The sequence below is a fragment of the Corvus kubaryi genome, unplaced genomic scaffold (genome assembly GCF_017639235.1).
Source record: "Corvus kubaryi isolate FWS band 111438036 unplaced genomic scaffold, C.kubaryi_AGA036_p1.0 124, whole genome shotgun sequence".
Lineage (NCBI taxonomy): Eukaryota > Metazoa > Chordata > Aves > Passeriformes > Corvidae > Corvus > Corvus kubaryi.
In genome coordinates, this window is record NW_024580659.1 from 487522 (window position 1) to 510130 (window position 22609).

Consider the following 22609-nt stretch of genomic DNA (forward strand, 5'->3'; position numbering starts at 1 on the left):
TGTGCGCTCGTGTAGGCCGCCGTGGCGTGATGTGTGGGTGGGTGGTCCGCGCCGCGGGCGCGCGCGCGTTCGCCCGACCAATCACCGCCCGCCCGCCAGGGCCCCGCCGGCACGTGCCCCCAGGCCCCGCCCCGCCCCGCCCGCCGGCCAATCGGCGCCGCGCAGAGCCAGAGCTCGCGCCCGCCAGGCGGCGCCACGCCAGCTCCCGCGCTGGCCGTCAATGAGGGGGCCGTGTTCCGTGACGTCACGCCCCGGCGGCCAATGGGCGCGCAGTACTGCATGAGGTTACACCGAACAGCCAATGAGCACCCAGTCACCCATGAGGTCATGGGGTGCTGCACGATGTCACACACCACCGACCAATGAGAGGTCCCCTCCTCCATGAAGTCATGTGCTGCTCCTGGAAGTCACAGCCTGATAACCAATTAGCACCCACCTCCCCCGTGATGTCATGGGCTGTCCAATAACATCACACCCTGCCAGCCAATGAGTGTCTTGCATGCTTGTGAGGTCATGTACTGCCTTGTGATGTCACACTCTGCCAGTCAATGATTGTCCTGCTCCCTGTAAGGTCGCAGGCAGCCCTGCATCGTCACATGCTCCTGTCCAACGAGCACGCTGCTACCTCATGAGAGCATGGGCTAGCCCAGGCAATCGCTCTCAGCCAGACAATGAGCACACGCCTCTCCCTGTGAGAGCACAGGCTCTCTGGTGAGGCGATGCAGCCTCAGCTAATAACCACCCCATCCCTCCCCTGGTCACCCCGAGCCCAGCCAGTGACCACCACTGCTCTTCCATGACATCACAGGGCTGAACCAAAGGGCTCACACGCTCTCCCTAAGCTCCAGGCTCAGCCAACCAGATCCCCCTCTTCCCATGAAGTCACGGAGCACTCAGCCAATGGCCACGCTCTCTCTGTGTGAGGTCAGAGGCTGCCCATGGCGTCAGAGGGCAGCGGTGCCTGTGGGAGTACGCCCAGCACCGCCGGGGCTCCCTCCTGCCACCTGCTGTTAATGAGGGGCGGTAATTAACGGGGCCACCGCCGGTCCCCTGCTGCCACCCTGCGGCCCGGAATCCCCCTCGGGGGGACCCCAGCGGGGACCAAAAATTGCCCCCGGGAGCGCCAGCCCCGCCGGAGCCGAGATCCGACACAGCCCGGGTAGTGCTGGCGGCTGCTTTTCATGGGCTGTGAGTCAACACACACACTAAACCCTAAAATAAACGTGAAACTGGGTCCAGCCTCACCTCGGAGTGCACCGAAATAGCAACTGGCTCCAACAAGCCCCAGGAACAAGGGATCGCAGCCCCTTCCCCGCCCCTTCTGTATCCCCCAGCCCAGGGAAGGGGCAGCTGGTGCTGGAGGTCACTGCTGTAACCCTGAGGAGGAGGTGTGGGGTGCGAAAGGTGTAATACAGGAGGAAGAGAGCTTTGGAGGAACTGAAAGCACTGAGCAAGAGAATAAAACAGCTTCAGTTCTGGGCAGGGGCAACAGACATGTGCAATAAACCAAAACAAAACTACATCAGAAACAACCCAGCAGCAACAAGTCCATGGGAAGTAAGATTGCAGGAGTGGATGAAATGAACCAGGATGGAGCAGGGGGCCAGGACACACAAAAAAAATGTTCGGTTTGTTTGGATTTTTTTCCTGAGGTGATGTGACAACCCACACACCGGAGACTCAAAACATCCACTTTAAACGTGCAGAGGTTGGAGCAGCTGCCAGCAACAGCACTGGTGCAGCTAGTGCCCAGCCAAGGTGCTCAAACTTCAGTTTAAACCTGACATCATGTCAAAACGTAGCCCCAAAACCCCTTCTCAACACCTCCACTGCAGGCTGGGATCTCTTCTCCCTTTATGGAGAGACACAACACCAGCTCTCCAGCATCCCCAGCATGGAAGCCCATATCCCCCACCAGTCACACACTCACACTGTCACTGCTGCCTCCTTAAAAGGGTCTTCCTGAACTGGAGAGATCCAGAGCAAGTGTCTCACATTTTACAGACACCTGATACCTACCTTGAAAGGACCAGGACAGGGCATAGCAGGCTCTCTGCAGACCCTCTCCCACGGTTCTCCTATGTAGAATTTACTTTGCTCGATTAAGTCCCCCATCCCTTCCCCCCAGCTTTTTTTTCCAGCCGTCTGAACCCTCTCCTGCTCCTCCAAACTCTCCCCCCATTCCACTGAATTCAGCCTCAGGTGATGCAGGTGAGACACAGCTCATGCTCTGCAGGGCTTTGCCTTGTCCACTTCCCTGGGGATGGGCATCACTTTCCACATGGCCTCACCCCACCACTGTCCTTCCCTGCACAAGGGGCCTCTGTCTTCCAAGGGCTGGCACCCCAAAGATTTCTGAAGGGTTGAGCACATCCATCACCCTACCTTCACCACCCAAGCTAAGACCTCCACCCTGAGGTGCAAGAGGGTGGAAAATGCTCAGAAGCCAGTTGCGTTAACAAGCGTGCACAGCAATATATTTTATTCCCTAAAAACATGGTTTCAGCCAGTGCAGGTACTACACATTCTGGCCTGAGGCAGCTGGAAATAGGAAATGTCAGATTTGTGCAGTAGAGTGCTGTATTAGGTGCCTCACCACATCTGTTCCTTGCAGCTTGGACAGCCCTGCTTCAGGTGTGGATTTCTTGTTGCATGGCTCCAAGCTGAAGAACCCAGACAGGTTCAGCCCCACCAGTCTTCCCCTCCCCTGAAGGGAGCCATTCTTCAGCACTTCTCCAGGCCATTCCAAACCCTCTAATGGCAAGGCAGAACAGTTACAAAATAACAAAAATACTCTACAATCTTATTAAAACACAGGAATTAACAAACAAGTTTGCACCAACACGTGCCATGCACAGAGGTCACACCAGCACACCTATCTCTGCTTCGGAGTGGAGCAGGGGCTCACCCCAATACTTTCCTCCCCAGTCAGCAGTTTCAGTGCCAAGCGTGCACAACCCATTCTGGACTTCATGGCCCAAAACAAGACAGGGCCCAGGCCCACCTGTAGATCTCCCCAGCCCCCACAGGCCTGTGGTTGAGGGACAGTGTTTAATTTGACGATGAATATACAGACACTCCACAGCCACACAGGTTGCTCTACACACTTCTTCCTCCAGTAAACTTTCTTGGAACTATTTACACCAGGCATGGAGCTGGTCCAGGTCCATTCTCCCTGCTGCTCTCAGACTGACATCCCAGACACTCGTCCTGCACCTCCTGCTTGTGGCTGCTTCCAAGACGTGCAGTTCCACCTGGTGCCAGAGAGCCCAAAGCAGCAGCAACTGCAGAGCTCTGAGGAGGCCAGAATGCAAGAAAACCCTGTTAATTCTGCATGAAAAAAGGAGGAAGGAGTGGTAAAACAAGGAGGGCAACTCAGTCCAGGCATTAGCCAGAGGCTTGGCCTCCTGTTGGCTTGCTGTAAGGGCAGGATTCTCCACAGGGGAGCTCATCTCAGCCACAAAGCAGCATCAGTGCTTTGCAAACAGTACCCAGGCAGTGGTGGCTGCACACTGCCTCGTGCCAGGCTCTGGGCAAGTGTGCTCTGCCCTGCAGTCTCTTCCAAGCCTCTCCCAGGAAGGCAGGGGCTCTCACAGCAGGAAAGTGTCCATTCTGACCTGGCTGCTGCCGGAAGAAGACGAAGAAGGAGCTGCAGACGCTGGTCTGGAGACCTTCTTCTTGCTCCTCACTGATAATGGACGGATTTCTGCCAAGTTTGTCTGGAGGTAAAACTGTCAAGGAAAGCACAGATCAGTGCCCCGGGGAGGACAAGTGATCCAACACCTGCTGCAGTCCAGCCTGAACCATAGACCTGGGACCTAGCCACGCATCTGCATCAAAGGAAGAACTCCCTGCAGGACGGGATGGGCTTTGCTACCTTCTCACAGCAGCAGAGCTCAGACACACTCCCATCCCATGAGTCAGGGAACATTTCCCAAACAGGGGGTTTGGACTGGATATTAGGAAGCATCTCTCCACTAAACAGGTGGTCAAGCATTGCAACAGGCTGCCCGGGGAAGTGGTAGAAGTCCCTGGAAGTGTTCAAAAAACATGCAGATGTGGTGGTTAGCGACATGGGTGAGCGGTGGGCTTGGCAATGCCAGGTTAATGGTTGGACTCTCATCTTAGAGCTCTTTTCCAATATTAATGATTCTATGCTATCCCCTTGCACATAAAACAGCATTTTAACAGCATATCAATTCGAGTGGCAAGACCTCCTGAGCCAGGACACTGTACAGGTAAAGGCAGAGCAGCCAGAGCCTGCAGCCTCTCATGGGAGAGCAATCCCAAGGCAGGAGCAGCTCCACACCCACGGGGTGAGCTCAGCCCAGCCACTTCTCACCAGAGCAGAGCAGCAGCATCCCACAGGAATGAGGGCTCATGAGGGCTCCGGCTGCACGGGCTGGCAGGCACACAGCCAGCAACACTGCTGCTATAAGATCTCAAGGCAGTCCCTGCAAATTGCACTGATTTCTAGCTGATGTGCTCCTCTGAACCAGCCACAAGTGCTCTCAGCAAGTTCAGGTCCTTGAAGCCTCTGCCAATTTGTTCAGAGAGAAATCAGATCATTCTTTGAGGATCCCAAGTCCGTTTTTTGTTGACTGAGACTAAAGAGGAGGAATAGAAATGAGGTGCCCACAGCACCAGTACTGCCACATGAGCTCCAGGAAAGGATACTGGCTCTATGAACTTTGTCCTGCCTCCCATGCCATCGTAGCCCGTCCTCACCTAGGAGAGAAAAACAAATGAGCCTGGAGCAGCACACAGAGCCTTGGCTACCTCCCCTCATGCTAGTTATGGGGAAGGGGGAGTCTTGAAGACCACACACTCTGGAGAGGGGTTAAAGGCACTTGGAAACACTCAGTACTTGCACTAAGCCCTCACTTTTGGAAAAAGACTCATGAGTAGAATAAAGTTTGGGAATATTGGGCTACTTTCTGAGACAAGCCAAGCAAGGCTTAGGATTTTGTCACTGGGATGGAGGAATACAAGGAGAACACTCTAAGCTCCAAGGAGGTAGAAGAATAGGACATTGAGAGCCACTTAGTCTGCCGCCAGGAAGGGAATGAGCATCTGTCATCCCTGGAGCTCTGCAGGACTGGGAAGTAGCCAGGTTGTGCTCCGAGATTTATTTTCCACACACTGTATGTGGCAAGGTAAAAGCTTTGTTTGCTTCCTCTTGCAGGGTCAGTTCAGGACAGAGGTGGCAGTGCCAGGCCTGGGCACACTCAGCAACTGGACAGTCATACTTACAGAGCCCATGTTCTTGTGGGGACCCCACAAACTGCCCAAAGATGGCTTCTTGGAGAGAACAGAGTTCCTGATGTATGCTGGCAAGAGTCCTTTAAGAGCATCATCCTCCAGATCATCTGCCCTGTTCTGTCCCACAAAATAACAAGAAAAGCCCTTTAACCAGCACAATCTGCTGAATGGAGTCCACATACAGGCAGCACTAGTAACACAGACATATTTAAGGTAATGGTTACTGCCATACCATATGTCAGGCTGAAAACCAGCAGCTTCCAACCTCCCAACTGGGGCTCATGTGGAACAGTGCCCAGGAGGCAGGACACTGCCCCCAGCAAGGCTGGGAGAACAGCCACCTCAGCTGACCCCACAGCCCTTGTGGTCAGCTCCAGGCAGTGTTCGTGAAGCACATCTGGGGCAGAATTATCAGCAAGAAGCACGTGGGTCCCCACCCTCCCTTCTCCTGCCCAGTTCCAGGAGGCCTGAGGCAGCAACAGTGTTTTTTCTAAGAGACCATCAAGGAAAACACTTTGCCGCACAGACTGGTTCTATAGATGGGCCAGTCTATGGCCACAAGGGAGAAAATGGATTCTTTATCCCAAGCTCGTTAACAGCAGAATCAAAGAGGCGACACAGAAAAACCAAGATTAGTCCTTTACCTCCACTGTTTCCTTAAGAACTTTCTTCGCCAGATTTACCACAGGAGGCCTGTAAGGAGCCCAAGGAACAAATCAGCAGAGATTTATTGTTCAAGTGGAGCTGGCAAGGACGGACAAGGCCAAGCAAATGACGACAAAGCTTGCAGCACGCCATCAGGCAGCTGGAGAGCTATCTGATCTCACACAGCAACTTCCAAAGCACTGAGACTTTGATCTCCTTTAGAAGCAGAAAGAGGAGGGAAAACTCACGGCTTTTTATCCAGCTTCTGCCTTTTTGTAGTGCCAAAGGGGGATGTGCAGGGCTGGTGTTCAGGGGTGTCCACATCATAAGTAGCATCGAGATTGATCTCATCGCTGTCGGACGGGCGGTGGAGCTTTGGATGCTGCAGTTCCACAGGAACAGGGCTGCAAGGCCAAGAAAAGCATCAGTCACCGAGCCACCACCTGCCACCCATGGGAAGGCAGAGCTGCACCCCATGACATTGAGTGCTCAGACAGCAGTGGCAGCTGGAGCAGAGTCCTGTTCTGCTTATATGTCAAAGAAAGGACAATCTGAACCCCAGAGTTTAAATTCAGTGTCCCAAATTACTGCTCCCCCTCAAATAATGAGCGCTGTGACAGCAGCACCCAGAGCCCAGGAATCACACTGGCACACTGCTGCTCCATGGACACAACCCAGCTTGCTCTACTGGGGTAATGGCATAGGCTCCTCAAGAAAGGCTGGATAAAAGAATATGTCATTTTTCAGGCTAGATTTCTCTGCCTAGCTAAGATCTTTGGTCCCCCTACACCAGGGGGACTCTCATCACAAGGCCAGCTCTAAAGCAATGAGAAGAGCAGTTTTAGGGATGTTTCCCAGGCAGGACACAGTGACAAAGACTTTTTCAAAACTCAGGCCATTCCTCCATCCCCTCCTGACCCAAACCCTCCAAGACACAGACTTTTTCTATGTGTGTGACATCATCTTGTCAGCCACAAGGAAAAGGACACAAGGAACAAAACAGCCATACTTCTGCAACACCTGCCAGACTAGCACTGCTTTCTCAGACAGTCAAACTGTCAACTCTTGCTTTGGAGCTGTCACCTCCATGTCAGTACGGTATCTGAGGATGCAGCTCACTAACCTTTCAAAGACTAGCCGACTGAGTGTTTCCCTGGTTACAGAGGGGACCTTCAGAGTATCCTGCAGGATGTCTATCTTCTTCTTCAAACTCTGGAGAGAAAAGGGAAAGCAGATAGTGAGATAAGGAAAGATTTAGCAGTAGATACTTTGCCCCTTTTCCATAAATCAGCATCAGGTGGAGCTCAGAGGTAGGCTGGGAAACTTAAGCCACTGAGCAAAAGCCAGCATAACTCCTGCCTTTGCAGCTGCAGACCAGTCTGCAGTAACTGGCAGCTGGCCATGAGGAATGATATTCTCACCAAGATCTCCTTGTCTGCATTCTTCAGATCTTTCTGCGTGCTTTTTAACTCCTCCTTTGTCTTCTCCAACTCTGAAGTTGCTTTCTGCAGCTGCAGAACACAACAGTGTGGGTTACAACACCTGGGTCAGGGGGACTGCAGAGCCCTGTGAGAGCAGCATGCTCTGCACCACATGCTACTCCCCCTGCTTAAGGGCTCAATTTTCCTGTGTCAGTCTGCCCAATCTCTCCTGTATCAGCACAGTCCAATCCCTACCCAATTCCACAAGCTGCCTGCAGAGGGATCTCCAGGGCTGCTTGCCCAGCGTTTACGCCTGACAGCAACAGTTTTTCCCTGCTCTAACACTTGGTGGCTGTGTTCTGAATTCCTGCAGGATTTTGGACACACCAGAGCACAGGAATTACAAACCACAGGCTGGAGGATGGTTGTCCATCAGCAGTACTGGCACATGGACAAGCCTGATTCAACAGGGAAGCATGCCAGGAGCAGGGGTCAGGAAGTGGACTGCTACCACTTCAGACACTTTTGTGGGTGCAGGAGTCTGGGCCAGCTCATGGACTGTGGGTACAGTCAGCTCTCTGTCAGCCAAGCCTGGAGCCCTCTGTGCACTGACTCGCATCCTCCTGACCCACGCTGGCCATCACAGCTCAGGTCTGACTCAGCCAGGAAAAGCCTAATTCCAGCAGCAGCACATTGTGTAGGGGTTAACTCCTCTGGGGAGCACAGCACAGCAATCTGAAAACCTTCTCCATTTGAGGGGACAACTGCTATGGTTGAGTAACAAAAGTAGGCCAAATCCACCCACAACTTCTCACTTTGTTGGCTTAGACACAGGGATGCCCCAGGGAACACCTGTGCCTTGGGGAGCGAGGCTACACACACATGCTTTTCACAGGGATGTGCTACCAGAACAGACAAAGAGAGTCCTGCCTGAGCTGAGCTAACAGACCCCAGCCAGGCCGGGAGCAGGGGGAGCACAGAAGCAGAGGCATGTCAACATCCCCAAGCTCTGCACCAGCTCAGGACCAGCCCAGGCAGGCTCTGTGCAGGGTCACCTGTGTGTCTTCACTGTACTTTGGGAACCTCTCCTGCCGAGGCACAGGCAGGAAGTGGGAGCCCTGACCCAGTTCAGTTGGCTGAAGGCACAAAGCTGGGTGTAACTGGTTGTGCCAAGCCAGGACTAAGCCCTGCTCAACTGATACTGGCTCCAAACCCCTTCCCACTTCCTTGGGGCCCAGCTCTGCAGCAGGAGGAGCTGGCAGCAGAGTGCTCAGCAGTGTGGCCGGATGAAGGAATTGCTACTTCCAGAACCCAGTGGGAGCAGTGGAGCACCTGCGTGCTGCTGCCTTCCAGCACAGGCTCCCTGCCAGACTCTGGCTGGCTCTGCACATGCTGCCCCAGCGACTGCTCTCCTGACAGCAGCCCACGAGCTGCTCACTCACCACATCACATCCTGACCCAGAAACCCCAGCCTGACCCTTTCACACACCTGTACTGATCAGAGTGGGAGGGGGTCACTGCAGAGGCCTTAGGCCTCAGTTATGGACAAGGATCTACAGACCAGATGTCACCCTGGCAACTCACACTCTCTCCCTTTACCTTGTTATTGACAGAAAACAGCTCCTTCTTCAGCTTCTCTGTCATCTCACCAGAGATCTTCCGAGCCTCCTTCAAGTTCTCGTATTCCCTGCAAGGAGACCCAAAGAGGCACGCTGTTTGTAAGACAGTTGAGCCAGAACTGCTCAGAGACAAGCCAAGACCCTTAAATTGAAGCTCTGGACCTGCAGAGCTACCAGCAAAAACCCAGGAGACACAAAGCCCTTTAAGGAACAGAGACAAATGTACCAACACTGTGTCAGACATTCCATTACACCACAGGGGAGAAAAAACCTACACAGGATACCATGCTTGATTCCACCAGCAAAATGGGAACCAGAGATATTTCAGTTGCCAGTGGAAAAGACAGACAACAGAGCACAGCCTCCATGCTGGCAGCAAACAGGGGACTTTGCTATAAGTGACTTTTCAGAGACTTCACACTACTGGCCATGCACATTCATTCCCAATTACACCACAGGGACACTCGCCTCATTACAGCTTTGTACCAAAGCTGCACTTATTCAGCTGCCATCAGAACAGGCACACAAAAAGCTGTGTTTTTTCCCAGCAGGACCAGATGGATATCCAGGTAGGGGAGGGCAACAGTGCAGGCTCGCTTTGCCAGAGGCCACAGCTGCACAGCGCAGTGCTGCACAGGGCACAACCCAGAGCTCCGCATCCGCTCGCTTTCCCCCGGGCATGAGAGGAAAGCGGAGGGAATAATCATCATCACTTCATAGGTGCACTGACAACTCTGGAGACAGTTCCCATGGTGACACACATGTCACTACAGTGACAAGAGGAACAGTTCAGTGTGACAGGCTCCAAACTAGGTCCCCAGGATCTGTCAGTCAAAACCCAGTGGAAGCCCTAAGAGGTGGCAAGGGCCCCGCAGAGCCCATGTGCCTGTCAATGCTCAACAGAGGGTTCTCCCTGGGCACCCCCAGGACAGCACCAGCCAGCTGTGCCAAGCCTGCAGCACCTACTTTTTGAGGGAGACACAGTAGATTGCAAGCTGCTCCACTGCTGCCTGTCCAACTCCCATCTCTTTGATCATCTCCTCCACTTCCGAGCGCTGGCTCTGAAGCAACAGCTCAATCCTGCACAAAAAAAAAAAACCCACAAACAAAAACATACCCTCAGCTCATGAATCACAAACAGACCTGGGAAAGAGACAAAAGCCCTGCTTCCCCTTCAAGGAGCTGGTGCAGCCTGAGCTTCTGCTGCAGGCACTCTGGGAGAAGAGACACAACTGCCTCACCCCAAGCAGGGCTTTTCACTAGGGAAAAGCAGCACTACTTGGACTAGAGAAGGGGCAGCTGTACAGACATACTGCCATGAAACTGATGCCCAGCTCTTGGTCCCTATAGCCCTGTGGCTGACTGTGTTCCTGGGCTGGCATTCTGCCCCAGCATCCTCTGATAACAGAAATGGCACATAGCCATGCTCAGTGCACTAGAGATGAGGCCAGTACCCTGCCTTGCTGCTCTTTAATGAGAGCAGCTGTCTGGAAACATAGCAGGGGCAAGAGCACAGGCAGGCAAGGGCAGCTAAAGCAGCCATTTCCAACCTTACAGGTAAGCTGGAAAGCACATAGAGGTGGGTGTTGCAGCAGGCCCAGCAGGACCCCTCCTGCCCTCCCCAAAAAGGGCAGAGGTGTGCAGCCCAGCCTGCAAGGCCCAGGGAGCACCCCGGGTCTCACCGCTCCATGGTTCTCAGCTTGTTTCGCAGCCGACAGGCCTCCTCCTTTGAACTTCTGTTATCCTCCTGCTGCTGCTCCAGGAATTTCATCTGCTTCTACAGGGAAGCAAGCACACACAGACCGTTAGTAAGGCTCCAGGGATTGTTGGAGAAACATCCTGGCTTATGTGCACTGCAGGCAGCTGGGAGCATACATCAGCTCTAAATGCTATCACCACCTCAGCAGCCCGGGATTATGGAGAGTTGAGCTCCCTCCCACTGTACCCCAGCTCTGCTCTCCACAGGCACAGCAGGGTCTCAGCAAGGCTGGAGCTGAAACCACGTCGTAGCCCCTCTCTGCTGGGAGCACTGGAGGGGCTGCACAGTGCCCTGTATGCAGCAGTGACAATTTGTTTTTCAAAAGCAAAGGAGTCCACAGCAAGCAAACCTTGCTGTCGCCTACCCCTCCGTGCTTCAGCCTCCCAACTCTCCTTGCCACTAGCTCCTTAGAGCATAAATAGGAATGAGTGGGTCTCTTCTGGGAGACCTCAGCCAAACCAGACCCCCACCTGGGCACTTCTGTCACCTGCTGCAAGCCTATTGCAACCATCGCCTCTCCAGCTCTACAGCAGTAACACAGAATTTCAGCTGAGCTGGAAAAGCACACATCTGCACTGTGGCAGAGGATGGGGAGAGCTGAATTAGCACCATTCTGATGCATCTGTGCTGTCTAGGTTTGCATGTGCCTGGGCACCTTGCACAGCAACTTTGAAGAACTCTGGTTTCATCACAGTGCTGACTCCGGGGAGAGGCCTGGCAAAAGATCATTGCCTTGTAAAGCTCCTTCCCACACAGAAGTTTAAGGATTTTATCCACTTCCTGCCACAAAAACCAAACAGCTGTGAAACCACTGGGAAGTTGAGGAGGGACAGTGTTGCAGGCTCATGTGTTACTCTTGCTTAACCAGAGCTTGTCTTTGGCTTTCCCCTAACCAGAACTCTCAACACTTCAGATCCCCACAGCAGTGGTCAGAGCAGAGTCCCCAGCTTTGGCCAGCCTGCAACAGCAGCAAACTGACAGTGACAGCAGAAGACAGGACTGGCTCGCAGCCTTAACCTGCGTCACAGCAAGTTAAGCCTGTATTTTCACTGCAGAAGTTTAGTGCTTTAATCTTTAATGATGCAGTTTAAGACAGCGCTTGGCGTTCAGCTGGGAAATGTCATACACTACAGAAAAGATACCTCCAGGTCCCTAATCCTTCTGCCCTGCCCAGCTTTCATTAAAGGGACTTAAGCATACAGAGAGGGTTTTGCAACAGGGAAGATAAGCACAGAGCCTCCTCCAGAGGTGTCGAGGCAGGGAAACCAAGCACTGAGATGCTGAGTTGAGCAGCAAGTACCAGCTTCCAGTGTCACAATTCTTTCTGCTGAAGTAGGGGGCATCAGAAGTATCCTGCCACTGACCTAACCAGGATCACACCAGCATCTATAGCATGGCCAAGATCCAGGCTGCCTTTACATGCAAGCAGATTGGATATAATCCCATGGTTGAACAAAAGCAGTTGTCCTGGCTCACAGTGAGGCCTGCCTGGCATTAATTCCTTACTCTGTCCTGATGTCAGGTAGACCTCCCAGATGCTTCCTCCCAAAAGAGCCCAGCTGCAGATGGCATACAGCAAGACAGCATCATGACACATCTCTGCCCAGGCTCTCTCTGGGCCACTTGGCCTTGCAGATCAAGAAACACGATGAAGTTCAGGATACTGGGTTGGAGCGCTTGGGAAGTGCAGTAGGCACGTACCCCACCTTTCAGCCCGCACCCCACCTTCACACAGCACAGACTCTAACCCTACCCTAACCTCTAACCCTAACCCCAGCCCAGCACCAAGGCTAAGCTGCTCCAAGACATCCCAACAAAGCTGCTTCTGCTCTTACCCTCTTCCTGTTTACGCATGGTACATGACTACACACTGAGTCACTGCACACTGAAACACAACAGGAATATTTGATCCCTGGACTTCACAACATTACTAACCTGAGGCAAAGCCCTGGCAACAGAACAGAGACAGGAGAGTTAGCTGGATCAGACCTCACTCAGCTGAAGCCTGCAACTCCCCTTCCATATTTTTCAGTTTGATTTCTCCCCCAGTCAAAGTAAGAAACTAATTTTCCTTGAATCCTGCTTGGCCTCAACCCATTTCAGAAGAACATTCTACCTCAGGGAGTCAGTGTTTCAGCAGCAGGGTGCTGGGGCTAGTTCCCACACTAGATTCCTGCTACCACCTTTATGACCAGCACTGCCACTTCATTAGCGAGCTCAGCCACATTCCTCAGGCTGGGCTGGCATTTCTCCCTCACCAGGGACACCTCTGCCTTGAGCACCTGTACACAAACCACAGGCCTGTAGGCTTTTTATGCCTCTGAATCACCTCAGGCAGAGCACAAACAGGACCTCGAGTCCAGCAACAGCACTTGCTTCAATTAATCAAACCAAAATGAAAACCCAGGCACCAAACCCGAAATCCCACCAGCACAATCTCTTTATTAGCAGGATCTGAAGACATCTTCAACTGAATTAACACTGACTTGCATGATGGTTAGTCCTGCTGGGGACAGGAAGGGTACCTTGAGAGAGGAGCACAGCATCTCTGTCTCTCCCACCACCTTCTGGAGCGACTCTATTGTGGCATTGCGCACATCCAGAGTGTCCCTCAGCCCGTCCACAACAGCCTGGCATTCCCTCTTTTCTTTCTCTGGAAAAGAAGAAAGAAAAAGGTCATGGCCTGGTAACCCAGACTCCAGCTGCACCACAGCAGCAGAAGCACACAGACTGCTTGCAGGCTCAGCTTCAGGCTGCCAGGATTTGGCCATTCCTGGAGAGAGCCATTTCTCTAAGTGCTGTCTGCACCAGGGTCTGTACTGAGCAATTGCTTCTCTCAGTGCCAGCAGGCTTCAAGATTTCTTTACTAAAGATAAAAAATACCCTTTAATAGCTCTCCAGTGCCAGCCCTGCTAGCATTAAGATGATGTATCTTAACTCTTGTGTTTTCTCAAAGCCAGGCTTGCACAAGGAAATAATTCCTCTCAAGTTACACCAAGCTGCCATAGAGCTGGAGAACAGAGCTTTGTATCCATCCTCTCCACATGGAACCTTGTGTGTCAAGAACCCCTTTGGGGGCCATTGAAGTGGTCCAAAAGCTGCTGCACATGCCCTCACCGGCCATAGCACCTACATCAAAGGGCAGGAGGCAGTGACACTGGGACACTGTAGGACAAATGACAGCTTAAGTAGATTCCCCAAGTGCCCACTTTTTGCATGTCACAAAATCTTTTGAGTCCTGCTGCCCCCTCCCCTTGGCAATCCAGGAGCAAAGCACATGCATCTGACCACCAGAGAGAAGGTGGTGGAAAACACCACCAGATTTCAATTTGTTTTGTGGAGACAAGGGAAGAACAGCTCAGAAAGCAACAACCACCATCAGGAGCTGCCAGACCTATGCAGGGAACAGCCAGCAACACCAACAAGCTCAAAGCAGCTGGATAATGAGGGAAAGCAGGAACCCCTCCACCTAACCCTGCTGAGAGCAGGGTAAAATCCTCAGCTCAGCATCTTTGGTCTTTGCTAAAATCACCTGTGGCTCCAGCCTGGCAATAGTAGAGAGCCAAAGAAAGCCTTTCCAAAAAGCTTGTTCTCCTTGCAAGCCATCCAGTTTCAAATTCTGCATCCACATCCTGTGGAAGCATGACCTGCAGTGAAGCTCCACTGTTCAATCAGGGAGTAAAAGAGCCATGTGGGACCGAGGAACAAGAGAGCAACGTGTTCCAGCAGAAGCATGCGGGTAGCTTCTCCATTGATCTGAATAACCCTTTCTCACCAGAAGCAGTGCCTGGAGATGCTCCCTTGCATTTGCAGGGACTCCACACCCACCAAAAGAGTTAGGGCTTCCCCCTCCTCCGTTCCCAGCTGCCCAGAGGCAGATGGCAGGAATCAAACCCCTCCGTGCAGCAGGAATGAGTTTTCAACTCATTCAGAGTGCCTCCCACAGAGCCTGCTGGGTCTGCTCGGAGCTCAGCACCTCTCGAGCCATTTGCAGGCTGATCAGAGCCTGGCAGCTCCACAGCTCCTCTGCAGCGCACACAGCAGAGCACAGCTTCACGTGGAGAACTTATACACAGGAACCAGCAGAGAGCAGAGTACCCACAGCAAAGGAGGCAGGAGGCGGGAAGGAGCTTCGCATTTCCAATATGAAAAGAGAATGGGACAGGGAATGTCAAATCCAACCTCTACTCACCAGAAGCCGAGAAGATTAGCAGGGCCTTCAAGCAGTTTTTCTTGGATAATATCCTAGCAAGAATCCCAGCCACCTTCCCCAGAAGATCTGGCTCTCTACCAAGTCACTAAACTCAACCAAGCTGGCAGGAGAACAGGCCTCAGAATAGAGACGTGCAGACCATCCAATTCTGCTCTCAGGCTAAGGACTGAATCCTCAATCTACTGGCTATTCATGTCTGTCTCGTGCATGCAGGGAACACAGAGGAAAGACAACTCTCAGGGCGTGGGTGAGCCCCCAGCATTCTTTAAACATTTTTTTTCCTCCTTCTGCTAGCATGTTTTAGGATTTCTGTCACTTAGACTGACATTTTCCTTTTGCTGCTCATGACTCATGTTCTGATGACAGGCTGCCTACAGACGATGCTTAAAACCCATCGACAAGTCTCCAGGGCTTTTGCTTTTCCTGCCTCCCTCAAACATCCTCTAAAATTAAAGATGGGAAGATGGAAGTGCGCACACACTGAACTCCGTCTGCTCTTCGCGCGACACATGTGGCACTGCAACAGCCAAACAAACCCGAAGCCTTCCCACTGCTGCTTTTGGACACCACTTTCACCCTCTCTCTCATCTGTTGGAGGGAATGAGCCTTTGCCATACGCAGCTGTGAGTTTCCCAGCAAGCAAACCAAGGCTTTTGCTTTTAAGCTGATTCTGGATAGAGCTGTGCTGCAATTTTGTAACCTTGTGATTAGGAAGGGGGCAAAAAATTTGCATCTTCTTGTTTAAACCCACAGTGAGTTCCTGAGGTACAGCAGACCTGGGCCAGGCTGTGGACTCAGGCTCTGTCATATAAGCTTTGCACAGCTTTAGGTGTTCTCGCCTCAGAAAAAGCTCTGAAGAAGTTGTTCTAGCAAAACAGTTTGCAGTCTGAATCATGCCCTCAGCTTCAGAGAGGGGTGGCCTCTGCACAAGGGTTCCTCAGACCTGGGCAAGCCACCTGGCACAGATAGAGCCCAGGACCTGCTGATTGTGGGCTGCCAATCCCCTGCAGGCAGCTGGAACTCACCTTTCAAGGAGAGCTGGGCCTTCACCTTGTCCAGTTCATTCTGAAACACAACACAGAGAAACGCATTAGGAAATGCCCTGCAGAGATGCTTTCACCAGATCTTAAAAAGACCTAAGAGGTTTCTCAGCGGGACGTTTGGACCAGGCAGGTACTAAGGAGGGAACACCGAAACAACAAGCACAGAGTTACAAGCCCAGACTATCACAGGGAACGGAAAGAGCACCTCCAACTGGCATTCTTCAGGGGGAGAGGAGAGGTTTGCAGCTCTGTCTTAGCCTTGTCAACCTTGTGTTTCTCACACTGTCAGTCATCCTGTTTTAGCTGAATAATTTTGGAAGGCTCTCAGGGAAACACAGGAAGTCAGGCAAGAACAATTTTTATAATGTTTTACCTAAACAAGGCAATAAGGCAGGGATGTTGCCAGACTAACTGGATTACTGAGAGTTCTTTAAACTGAAGTGAACTTTAATCAGATGCAGGTGGGAGACAGGAGGGCACATCCGAAGATCTGAAAAGGTAACCAAGCATGCACTCAGACATGCTGACACTGAACTCACTGCAGTTTGGGTTGCTGATATGAGCTAACAGCTCAATTGAATGGCTGGAAACAGATCACTGAGAAACCAATCCATAACACGCCAAACAGAGAGTGCACAACATCTCCTGGGTACCACAAGGGTCTGAGAAACATCAAATATTTCTAACGCCTTCATCAAGGATCAGAAAGAGGCAGCAAATGCCCTGTAGTTTAAATTAGAGATAATGAAGTGATATAACTTAACACTGGCAAATAGCCAAAGGAAATGTAGAGAGGTTAAAAAGAGAAGCTATTTATATCTATATATATATTTAAAATAAAAACCAGAGAGAAATATATGCAGCAAAGAGTCAACAGAAGATGACTTAAAAAGCTGTGTTAGAGAACTGCAGAGGAAAGCACATAACAAGTCAGGCAAGAACTGCAGTGGAATAAAACCACAATAAAATGCCAGCACAGGCACACAAATCTGTGCAACCCAGAATGCTACATGCAAATCTGAGCCGAGAATAGCACCAGCAGTGACCACGGCTCTGATGGGACCGGAGTGAGGCTCTGCTAGTGACAATAAAGGCAGGAAAGAGAATGTGGGATGTAAAGCTTGGTAAGCAGAAGGGACTAAATGCAAAGCCTAGCAGAGCTGACTGGGATTTGCCCCAAGGGGCACAACTGCTGGAGGGCTAATGTGGAATTAACTCTGCTGCAGGAACTATTCTGAAGCAGCTTCCTCAGAGTCCTATTCAGGAACGATTAGTGAGCTCACAAGATGGGCTAATTATCATGATAGCAAAGAAATCCTGGGCTACTGCGGGCTGCTATGTAACATCACCTCATTCATCAACTTAATCTGAAATCCCTCATCCTCCACCACAGCTCCTAAAAGCTGCTCCCAATTTTCTCTCCTCTAAAAAAGCTCTCCTCTCTCTGCCAGGCTGAGTTACGAGAGCACATTTTCCCAAGATCAAACGAGTATATCCTGACCACAAACAGACAGCTGTCCTCCAAGGCTTCCACCTTCCCCAGCAGGTTTACAGGCAGGAATCCTCCCCCACCTCCTCTTCACCAAGCTGAAATCTCCTTCGGAAGAAGAACTCTCCGCTCCCCAGATCACAAGCCGCTCTTGACAGACTCACTGAGGTGTTACACCGCAAAACTCACCCTTTTCCTGCTCTGGGAACAGCCACATGGAGACTGTTCTGCTCACTAAGGACCATCTTTAAAATCAAGATAGGTTAAACTGAGGTTCAGTAATGAAAGAAATGCTTGGACATTGAGCCTGTGGTCTGCAGCTACTCAAGAGATTCAGGTTCCCACTGGTGTTTCCATTGAAGTTTTAGCCTGGGAGTGGAAAGCAAAACAGCCCCAGCACTCCTTTGGCTGAGAGTGGCAGCAAGAGTGAGGAACAGCAACAAAGACAATTACTGTTCAAAAGATAATGCAGCTAATTCTGCAACAACAGGAAGGGGTTTCAGATCATGAGGGAGCTCTTCCCATCACTTCACTGGGTACCAAAGACTCTGAAGAGAATCCCAAGCTTGCCTCCCCAAGATGACAAGCAGACCACAGCTACACACTTTACTTTTCTAACACATCCTTTTCATGGCAGGAGGCCAAATGCTCATTCCAGGACAGCTGTGGGCTGCACGGATACAGCTCCAGTTGATTACAGAGATGAACACCACTCTATGCCCAGGCTCTTGGAGGCAGTGGTTCATCACAAACCTTGGATTTTTTTTTTTTTTCTTCAAGTGAAATTGCTTCTGGCCGAGGATGCCAGCAATTCTTATCTCATCCTCTGAAGAGCCTGGGTTTGGCCCACCATATACTTGCTTTGAACTGCCTGGCCAGAATCAGACACTCCATCACAGACAGACCTCCCACCTAGATGGAAATTAGTCCTTCACCCATTGTGAACAAGGCATCTGTATTCTTAAGGCTCTCCATGTCCTCCAAAAACAAGGCAGCACACCACATGAAGCTGGTGACAAACGCAGCAGCAACCTGTACAAGCGCACACAGCAGTGAATACCCACACAAGCTAATGATGCTGATTTACCCAGAAAAGTATTTGGTTCTTTCTGCTGGTGACCTCGGTGCCCTCATTAAGCAGGCTGTACACTGGGGCTAGATGCTGCTCTGACAGACACACACAAGATTTATAGGAGCAGGAGGAATTACCATTAAGCTTGCTGTGCATGAGCAGCTCCACAATCCTGCCCTTGAGCAAGGGAGCAGTTCAGCACAGCCTGCCTGGAGCAGAAGGCTGGGGGAACCCTGGGGCAGGGGTGAGAGGGAACAGGAAGATTTTTCTAGGGCAATTCTCTCCAGGGAACCCATTTCCAAGTCACTCATCTCATTACACTCGTGAGAGCGGATCTCTATACGTACAAAAGGAAATGTTCATCTGCTGCGAGGGCACACAGCTCCCAGTGCCCAGGATGCTCCTCCATTCCTCAGCACACTTTGGCCTTCAGTTTCATCACTGGCAGTCTTGGAGAAAGACAGTGATACTGACATTCTAGTCTGGCTGGCTTCATTTTAAAGACATACGAAGTACATATAGAATTGTCATGGCAACTGTTAATTATGGTAATTGCTGCACATGCTGCTTCTAAACACAAGAGGGTACAAGCGTCCTGTTATACCGAGGTCAACTGGCCACCCTTTTTTTGGAACAGATAATTCCAAGACAGAAGGAGCCATGTTTCATCCCCACTACACAAAGGAGAACATGGAACAGCCACTCTGTGTTTATCCCTACTCACCCCCAACTCTCCGCACCCAAAGGTGGCACTTGGAGCACACCACCCAGCATCCCAGCTCCAGCCAAGATCCTGCCAGGACCCAGCCTCCCCACTGTTCACCACTGCTGGTGTGGCTTCAAGCAATCCCTTTCCTAATCTCTCTTGAGGAATCATGACTTCATCATCACACTGCCCCACACCCTTCAATCTGCACAACCAACCTCCCTGCACAGAAGGGAGGAGGGGGCACTTCCTCCAGCGGCCCTTTCTTTCCAGAGGGGTTAGCAGGGCTCACAAGCCACAGATACCAGCAGCAATTTGCTGCATCTCGGATTTCCCTTCTCCTGCCTTCGGGAACAGCTCTGTACCCTCATTCCCAAGGGAGAAACAGCAGTCTGATGTGATGCTGCTTCAGGAGGCTTCCAGGTAAAGTGAGAAGTACAAGGAAGAGCAGGAAGTAGAGGAGGCTCCTTGAGTCACCACAGGGGATTTGGTCAGGGGGAATGCTAAATCACCACAGAGACCGATATGCTTCAGGTCAGAAACATGAGCACAGCAAACTCCAGCTTGGAAAGCACCTGCTGGCAGAGGACCAGCAGGCCAGGCCACACTTCCAGGAGGCTGAAGCATCACATGAGGAAAGAACCCTCCAGTCAAGTTACCTGCAAGGTCTCAGCATCCGGTGCTGCTTGCTCCTCCAGGGTAACATCAAAAAACAGCTTATTGATGATGTGCCTTTTGCTGACCTAAACACAGGAGACAGAAGAGTTTGATGGGTACAAATATGGAAACAACGGATATGGAAGACAGATGGAGGGGGAGAAGGTACCGTCTTGTGACAAGGCCATGAAAGGCAAATCAGATCACGTGTTTGACACCATTAGTGGCGATGCTCTGCTTTGGCTCAACAGCACAGCAGCAGACCCCCCACTCAGTTTCTGGGAGTGTGACTCCAGCCAAGCTCCTGAGCCGCAGCAGAAAGATTCAGACATTTCTGAATCGAGCGCAGTCTGTTCTCTGGCAGCTCAGGCCCAAGCAGCTGATGCTGAGCTAACATGATGCCAAATCCTAAGACAGAAGTACGTGCTGCTTTCTGCAGGCAGAAGGTGCTGTAATTGAATTTGATAGCTCTCCACACCTCCCCCATGCAGTTACAGCTTTGTGTTTTAAGTATTATATACAGTCATGACACCAGCTAATTGCATGGTTACTGCCACATAAGATGTTATTTCGCGATAACTCCATGGTAACCCAGAGATGTAAGAGGCAGAGAAGAACAGAGGGAATCAACAAGTCAGGGAAGGAACAAGGGCCAAGACCTTGAGAGGAGGAAAGAAGCACGAACAGAGAATAAGCCCAAGTAGCAGCTGGCTGAAAATTTACATCTGAGAGCAAGGAAACATCTCCTGCAGCCGCTGCATGCCAAGACCTACTGGTGGCATTAAGGCTGGTGACACAAGGGACTTCAAAGAAGTTCAGGTCCCAGTTAGGCCAATGGAAACCCAAGCCTCAGCTTCCTATCTCAGAAGCTGAGCACATCCTTCCCTCCCTCCCTCCCCAGCCACTGCTTTTCTCAAGGGAGGGTCAAGTGCTGTGGAGCCAGGAGGGGTTGTAAGGCCCACGTGCAGCAGAACGGGCTGTTCACCTGACAGCAATGGGCTGGGCACGCCAGAAACACAGGTCAGGTGTCCTTGTTAAGCCCCTGCAGCCCCTTCTGTCATCATGCCAATACTTACCCAGCCTAAGTAAAAACTGTGGAAACCCAGAGCCCTTTTCTAAAGGAGCTGCAGTGCAGACAGTGGCAGGGCACCCTCAGCCCACTGCTACCAGAAGGGATGTGGAAGGGAGTTCATCCTTTCAGCCTCTGGAGAGTCCCAAGTGACAGAAAGTCCCTCTGCTTTCTACCATGAGCCTTTTCTGGCATCACCCCAGGCCACGGCTCCCTGGTGCCATTGCAGAGCACCATGCCACAGGTGTGCACAGGGGATGGCTTTACCTGGCTTCTGCACTGCGGGCATGTCCGGCTCGGTGCAGTGTCAAACCACTGGATGAGGCTGAGAAAGAAAAGGAAAACATACAGTAAATCCTCAAAATTCTGGAGCACTGCTTCCAGGGGCCATCCCCCAGCTCCCCAGGAGACGTCAGGATGTGATTCCTCATTGCACACTAAAGCAGAACCGTAAACCTTCAGGCCGGTGCTGGGGCCGACAGGAGAGCCGTGTTCCACACGCATGCTCCACATGCATCTCCAAGACAATTCCTGGCTGAATTTAGCATGTGAGCTTATCTTTAACAGGGCAGAGCTTTTGTAGAGCTCAGATCTCTCTGGGAGACAGGCTTTGAACAGCCGCAGCTTCACAGGAGCGAGCGCATCCGCACACAGTGTGGCACAAGGGCTGCTCTATCAGGATGTGACAGCTGAGATCCCAGCCCGGTCAGCTCCAAGGGGTGCCACTGAACGTGGATCTGCGGAGCGAGGAGCACCTCGCTCTGCTCTGAGATGATGAATTCAAACCTGCCGGGCTCCCCAGGAAAGCCACTAATGCATTTTGCAACCAAGCCATCACATCACACTGGAAAGGTTTATTTTGGGAGCAGGGTAATGATTTGGAGCTGGCAGGTTACCTTTGGAAGCTCTTCCTGCTCTGCTGGCTGCTGAAAGAGAGCAGGCCCGAGCAGCACTGCTGAGTGAGAAGTGACAATCACACCCGTGGTCTCTCTCCAAGCTTGTTAGCCAGGAAAGTAAATACCCATCCCCTCCCCACACAAAGTTTATTTCCTCAGAAGAACCATTTCTTTTCAACACAGACACTTGCAACACAGCAAGAAAAGCATGGAATTGCCAGGGAGGCTTCACCATAATCCAACACCTCTCCCTCCAAATGCCCTGTGAGACTGGCTCTTCCGGAGAAGGGAGCCTGCAGGCAGCACAGTGACAGAACCACAGAATCAATTAGGTAGGGAAAGATCTGAGATCATCGAGTCCAACCTATGACCTATCACCACCATGTCAAGTGCCACGTCCAGTCTTTCCTTAAACACCTCCAGGGACGGCGACTCCACCACCTCCCGGGACAGTCTGTTCAGACGCGTAACCAGCGCAGCCCGGACTGCTGCGGCAGCTCCGTGAATTCCTCAGAGCCCTCGCGCGGGGCCACAGAAGGTGCCCGTAGCTGAGACCCCACGGCCCGGCCCGAGCCCCCGCCCGCCCCGGCGCTCACCAGGCCTGGTGGAAGGTGTGCCCGCACGGCACGGCCGCCACGTCCCGCTCGTTGTCGAAGAAGTCGGAGCAGATGGTGCAGTGGGCGCGGATGGGCATGGCGAGGCCGGGGAGTTTGGGAGGGGTTCGGGAGGTCAGCGGAGGTTAAGGGGGGTTCCCGAGG

The 22609-nt window shown here is 52.0% G+C and overlaps 2 protein-coding genes across 2 annotated transcripts in view; both read right to left on the reverse strand.

Annotated features, from left to right (window-relative positions):
* Positions 1-281, reverse strand: part of BSN (bassoon presynaptic cytomatrix protein) — an 89921-nt gene extending 89640 nt beyond the window's left edge. The window contains exon 1 of the mRNA XM_042017890.1: positions 79-281. Coding sequence (XP_041873824.1) covers positions 79-281 — 203 coding nt within the window. The remainder of the gene's footprint in view (positions 1-78) is intronic.
* Positions 282-2467: 2186 nt separating this feature from the next.
* On the reverse strand, positions 2468-22609 carry LOC121659886 (TRAF interacting protein). The gene is made up of 16 exons (XM_042018504.1): positions 22448-22609; positions 21223-21280; positions 19889-19972; positions 15945-15984; positions 13232-13359; positions 10630-10724; positions 9914-10027; positions 8928-9015; positions 7329-7418; positions 7031-7119; positions 6156-6311; positions 5907-5955; positions 5254-5379; positions 4678-4728; positions 3618-3719; positions 2468-3294 (listed from the first exon to the last, which is right to left on the reverse strand). Exons 1-16 carry the CDS (start codon positions 22543-22545, stop codon positions 3139-3141), a joined length of 1524 nt encoding a protein of 507 aa, XP_041874438.1. The 5' UTR covers positions 22546-22609; the 3' UTR covers positions 2468-3138.